The sequence below is a fragment of the Pseudopodoces humilis genome, chromosome 10, assembly GCF_049639895.1.
Source record: "Pseudopodoces humilis isolate 2021_Gansu_Grassland_sample_001 chromosome 10, ASM4963989v1, whole genome shotgun sequence".
In the NCBI taxonomy this organism is placed as follows: domain Eukaryota; kingdom Metazoa; phylum Chordata; class Aves; order Passeriformes; family Paridae; genus Pseudopodoces; species Pseudopodoces humilis.
In genome coordinates this window covers 10,432,690-10,438,909 of record NC_142209.1, presented here as the reverse complement: position 1 = coordinate 10,438,909, position 6,220 = coordinate 10,432,690, and the positions used below count along the sequence as shown (strand labels likewise).

At 45.6% G+C, this 6,220-nt stretch overlaps 1 protein-coding gene across 1 annotated transcript; it reads left to right on the top strand.

The window, feature by feature from the left end:
* The first annotated feature begins 458 nt into the window (after nt 1–458).
* ZNF281 (zinc finger protein 281) lies at nt 459–5,230 on the top strand. The gene has a single exon (XM_005520910.3). The coding sequence runs from the start codon at nt 459–461 to the stop codon at nt 3,075–3,077; it is 2,619 nt and encodes an 872-aa protein (XP_005520967.3). The 3' UTR covers nt 3,078–5,230.
* Nucleotides 5,231–6,220: the final 990 nt, after the last annotated feature.

Sequence of the window (6,220 nt, the reverse complement as noted above, 5' to 3'; positions counted from 1 at the left end):
TCCCGTTATCCGGGCTGTGCCGGCGGCGGAGGCCGTGCCCCCCGGGACCCCCCGGCTCCCGGAGGCCGGCCCGGCGGTGCCGCCCGGCCCGGCTCGGCCCGGCCCCGCGGCGGGCAGCGCCCACCCCGCGCCCCCCGCGCCGCGCCTGCGCGCCCGCGGCCCGTGCGGCCGAGGCTCCCAGCGTGCCGCGCGGCGCGCATGTGCGGCGGGGCGGGCGCTGCTAATTCCATTGTGGAACGGACGCGGCGATATTTGTAACTGGCGGCGGCGGCGGGAGCCGTAAGTGCAGCCGGGCCGGGGCCGCCGCGGGCGCGGGGCGGGAGGCGGCGATGCGCCCGGGCGGCGGCTGCCGGGTCGCCGAGGGAGCCGCCCGCTGAGCCGGCGCGGTCCGGCTGGCGGGCGGCGGGTCCCGCAGCCCCTCTGGGCCGCGCCTCCTCTCCGCCCCGCCTTCCCGGGGGATGAAACTCGGCAGCGGCTTCCTCGGCGGCGGCAAGAGGGCGGCGGCCATGGAGCCAGCGTTCCCCCCCGGCATGGTGATGTTCAACCACCGCCTGCCCCCGGTCACCAGCTTCGCCCGGGCGGCCGCGCCCCCCGCGGCGGCCCAGCACCCCCCGCAGTGCGTGTTACCTCCGGCCGCCGCCGCCGCTTCCTCCACGGCGGCGGGCGAGCCCCCGGCGCCTCCGCCCCCGCAGGACGTGACTTTCAAGAAGGAGCCGGCGGGGGCTTTCCCCTCCGCGCCCTCCTCGCAGAGGAGCCCCTGGGGCTTTCTGCAGTCCCTGGTGAGCATCAAGCAAGAGAAGCCCAGCGAGCAGGAGGAGGAGCAGCAGCCGCAGCACCATCACCACTACGGGGGGCTTTTCGGGGGAGCGGCGGAGGAGAGGCCCCCCGGCCTGGGCAGCGGCGAAGGAACTGGCCAGAGCGTGATCCAGGACCTCAGCCTTCTTCACCACCTGCACCAGCATCCTCACCGTGACCTGCTGCTCACTGGCAGAGGCGAGGGCGCTCCAGGGAGCGCGGGTGAGCCAAAGCACGACGCCCAGGTCAAGAAGGCAAAGAGGCCAAAGCCAGAAACTCAGGGAATCAAAGCCAAGCGGAAGCCAAGCTCTTCATCCAAACCCCCCCTGGTGGGAGATGGGGAAGGTGCCGTCGCGTCCCCCAGCCAGAAACCTCACGTCTGCGAACACTGCAGTGCTGCCTTCAGGAGCTCCTATCACTTGCGCAGGCACGTGCTCATCCACACCGGGGAGAGGCCTTTCCAGTGCAGCCAGTGCAGCATGGGCTTCATCCAGAAGTACTTGCTGCAAAGACACGAGAAGATCCACAGTAGGGAGAAGCCTTTTGGGTGTGACCAGTGTAGTATGAAGTTCATCCAGAAGTACCACATGGAAAGACATAAGAGGACGCATAGTGGAGAAAAGCCATACAAATGTGACACTTGTCAGCAGTATTTTTCAAGGACTGATAGACTGTTAAAGCACAGAAGAACATGTGGTGAAGCCATAGGTAAAGCAGGGGCTGGAATGGAGCCTGGATCATCAAACAGCATGGGTAGCTTGGCTGCATTGTCTCAGGGAAATACAAGTTCCTCAAGGAGAAAAAGTAAAACAAAAAATACATCCACTGAAAACAAAGGAAACAAGTGTAGCAGCAAAATAGCTGAATCTCAAGTTACAAGTAATGTGGCCATGCCAAGTTATGCAGTTGATATTCCTATTGTGTCTTCCAGTGGTGGTCTAGTTGGCACAGGCGTAGAAGAACTTCAGAAAAAGGTGCCAAAATTGGTCTTGAAAAAAGCGAGCAGAAAACAAGCTGAAAAAAATTACCTTAATTTTGTATCACCACTGCCAGATATTTTGGGGCAAAAACCACTGTCTGGGAAACAGAGTGGCTCTCTAGGCCTAGTAGCCAGTACCGGTGTAGAAACTATTGGCCTTCTCCAAAGTACAGGTGGTAAACCGGGTCAAATAAGTAGCAATTATGATGATGCCATGCAGTTTTCAAAGAAAAGAAGATACTTACAAACTGCAAGCAGTAACAGTGCCTTTTCACTAAATGTCGGACACATGACTTCCCAGCAGTCCGTCATCCAGTCTCCAGGTGTTAGCGTTATGGATAACGAAGCTCCTTTATCTCTTATTGATTCAGCGTCTTTAAGTAGTGAAATAAAGTCTTGCCATGACAAGTCTGGTATTCCTGATGAAGTCTTACAGAGCCTTTTGGACCAGTACTCTCACAAATCGGAAGGCCAGAAAGAAGATCCTTTCAGTATAACTGAACAGCGCGTGGACTTGCACACCTCAGGAGAACATTCAGACATGGTTCAGGAAGAAAACTTGAGCCCTAACTCTCAAACAATTTCAAATGATAAGGCAAGCATGTTGCAAGAATACTCAAAATACCTCCAACAAGCCTTTGAAAGAACGACCAACAGCACTGGTTTTGCTTTTGGACCCAGTTTCCAGTTTGTTAGCTTGTCTTCAACTCTCCATAACCACACTCTGTTTCCAGACAAACAGATATACACTACATCTCCACTTGAGTGTGGCTTCAGCCAGTCCGTTACCTCAGTATTGCCAACTGCATTGCCAAAACCTCCATTTGGGATGTTGCTTGGCTCTCAGCCAGGCTTTTATTTGTCTGCTTTGGAGGCTTCGCATCAACAGTTGACTCCTTCTCAAGAGCTGGATGATCTCATCGATCCACAGAAAAACTTAGAGACTTCATCGAACTACCAGTCAACATCTCAGAAACTGACTGGCCAGAAGGAAGAGAAAAACTTAGAATCCTCAACAAGCTTTCAGATCCCATCTCAGGAGTTAACCAGCCAGATAGATCCTCAGAAGGACATAGAGCCTAGAGCAACCTACCAGATCGAGAACTTTGCACAAGCGTTTGGTTCTCAGTTCAAGTCGGGCAGCAGGGTGCCAATGACTTTTATCACTAACTCTAATGGAGAAGTGGACCATAGAGTAAGGACTTCAGTGTCAGATTTCTCAGGGTATACAAATATGATGTCTGATGTAAGTGAGCCATGTAGTACACGAGTAAAAACCCCAACCAGCCAGAGTTACAGGTAAGGTCCTGACTGTGACCAGGCTGTGGGGTCTTCTTAATGTAATTTGTTTTACTTTGACAACACTGCCATTGGAATGTTTCTCCACGGTCCTATTAAGAATAATGTAACATGCCCTTTCAATGCAACTTTTCATATTTAGTTTATTTTATTAGTGTGATTTTTTTAGCTCTGTTTATTATGGTTTTTAATCAAAAATCAATAGTTTTAAAATAGCGTTTTTGTTCAAGTGACAATGTTTAGCAATCAAATTTACATTATGTAGATTGTCAGGGAATAGCCCAAGAGTTTAAAATGCAAAAAATTAACTTTGTTCCTAGGACTAAAGTTTATTCTAATTGCTTTACTCTCAGGAAAGTGTAATGAAGCATGGGAATTCTATGCACCGCTAGTGTATTGGAACTTCCAATTTACAGATGGTGACAAATATATCTCAGCTTTTTGAGGAAGGGATCTTTGACATTTCAAATTGCTGTCTCTTATGTCAGCTGATCTGAAAGAATTTTGCTACCTAAATCTTGTTGTTTTTAAAGTACTCCTGTTCTTCCAGGTGACGCTCATTCCAGGCAGGTGAAGCAAATATTCTCGGGTCTGCACGGTGAGCCCAGCACGGTAGCTTTAATCTGAACAGTAATGTCCCCAGAACTTCTGTGTAAGACTGTAATTCCGTAAAGAGATTCTGTTGACACAAACCATGAGAACAAAATGTGTGCAGCTGGTTCATGTCATTAGAACCCCAACTTGAAACTACAGTCCTAATCCAGATAGGGTTTTGGGGTACGTTATTTGTTACACACGGTTCAAAAAAGTCCATCTCCTGCTCTTCCCCTTTTCACACTGTTTTAGTGTAAAGGGTTCCCTCTATTTTATTGTGTTCCTGGATCCTCTGGACTCGATCTTCCTTGTCTACCTGCCCCCCACTCCCTTTCCCCATTTCCTTTTCTTTCCCTTTTCTCCTACTTTCTCTCTCACCCCAATGTAATAGCTAGCATTTAAAAAGATTTACATTCCAGAAAGTGCATATCTTGTGATGTGCTTTCTGATGTCTTATGACATCAGATGATGAATGATGAACACCCACCTGTTTTAGAACTATGCCGAGGTTTCCGTGTATGATAAGAAATAATCTACTCCCAACTGTACATAGTAAGGCCCCTATCCTGCATCAGGATCAGCTATCACAGACCTCTGTGCCCAGCAGTGTCCCAGTGGTGTCACTGGAGCTCTTTACGGAGAGAGGGGCTTGCAGCAGTTATCATGGCAGGCTTTTAGGGCCTAAGGCTGCAATTCCATCAAAGGATTCTGGTGATGGCATCAACTACGAAAGTAGAACTTGAGTGGCTTGTTAATATCAACAGAACTTTTCTTTGGAATTATTGCCTTACTTTATGTATATTTTGTGGTACATTATTTATTATATGTGAATCCTGATTAATGCCTGTGGAGCCATGGAAACCTGCTAGAAATACTGGTGGCCATTCAAAGCTGTTGAAATGCAGTGGCACTGCTCTAAACCACTTTTTGCAAATGATTTTTTTTGATTAGTTTTTTAATGTAATTTTGGTGATGTTTATGATGATGGTTTTTTACGTACTCTTGGTGATGTTTCAGTCTTATGTACTTTTCTGTTGTCAGGAAGGTACCAGTGGTTGTTTGCAGTCTTATTGTGTAATCAGCCTATTACAGGCTTCCATGTATAATAAAGTTATTAACATTGTGCAAGTGTAAAACACTTCTGTTATGAAAGTGGTGTATTATTAAAGAAATTGTTACAAAAATCCTGGGTAATTTCTCCTGTTGTCCCTCACCACTATGAATAGAAACCTGAGCCCATTCGTGATCTCTTTTGCTAGTAAACTTTTTTTTTCCCCCCCTCACTAATCTAGAGTTTGTTCTTATAGAATCTGTGTAACCTCATTAACTTTTTATTCATAATTCATTCTGTATTTCACACTATTTCAGTTTAAACAGTCAAAAAATAACTGTTCTCTAAACACAGAACCCAGCCTGTTATCAGGGATGGAATAGTCCGTAAACCACTGTGTTGGCTTTTTTAGTACATTTTCTTTTGTTTTACAGAGGTTATAATTTACATTCTTTATATTGTGTGTAGTAGAAGTTGCATATGTATTGTTCTGGCTGTTTGCTTTAACTTAATAAAACCCATTATTCACAAAATCATAAAGGCATCACTTCTATTATCCAGTCATGCTTTTGAGAACTTATTAAAGAAACATTAGGAGATAAAATTTTGAGAAGAAATAATATAACTTACTGGAAGGTTTTCAGTAAGTTTCTTTTTGAGTAAAATAATCAAAATGTGCTATTTTAGAAACCAGGGGTATAATTCATACCTTTAGCTTAGCAAAACTTAAAAAATTTCCTTAAGTTAAAATGTTTATACAGCCTCATCTTTTTAAGTCTTTTAGTTAAAAATACCTAAATAGCATATTGTTAACTGCAAAGATTTTTCATAATTGCTGGAAGAATGACAAATTGCTGCTTCAGAATGACAAATACATAATGTGGTAATTTAATTCAAGGTAAAGATTGTAGAAAATCCTCTTATCTGCTTTTTGGGGGTCATATTTGGTTGTACTTTCCCCCTCATCCTCCTGTTAATTCCTGCATTATAATGAAAGTCCTGTAGAAGTAGTACTATAGCAAAATAGTTCAAAAGCATTTTAGGTCATCTGAAGATAGGTTGTGGATTTACTTTGGTCTGTATTTTTCTTCAACTTTGCATGTGAATTTGAATCAAGGCAATGACATGGATGAGAAAAATCCTTGGCATGTTGAAAAACAAATACAAAAGCCTTACAAAAAGTGGATATGGAATATTCTCAATGTCTAATATTCAGAACATTGCTAGGAATCATTTAAAAGTATGATGGGAAGATACAGTGGGATTTTTTTAAGTTCTTTGCACAGCTTAGTCATTTAAACGTCTCTAAACAGAGCAGAACTAAGCCTTTTTCTACTTTAATGCAGCGTTCAAATTTTATTTTAATGAAGGTAGGGGTATGTTAAAATTGCATGGAAATCAGTGTATGGCTTTACCTGGTACATACTCGAAAATGACATCATAAGTAGCAGTTAATCCACATGAACTTTATTTAGGGATGTGTCAGCAAGAGAAGGAAAAGG

Coding starts and splice junctions, on each gene's coding strand:
- ZNF281 (XM_005520910.3), top strand. CDS start 459: ATGAAACTCGGCAGCGGCTTCCTCGGCGGCGGCAAGAGGGCGGCGGCC.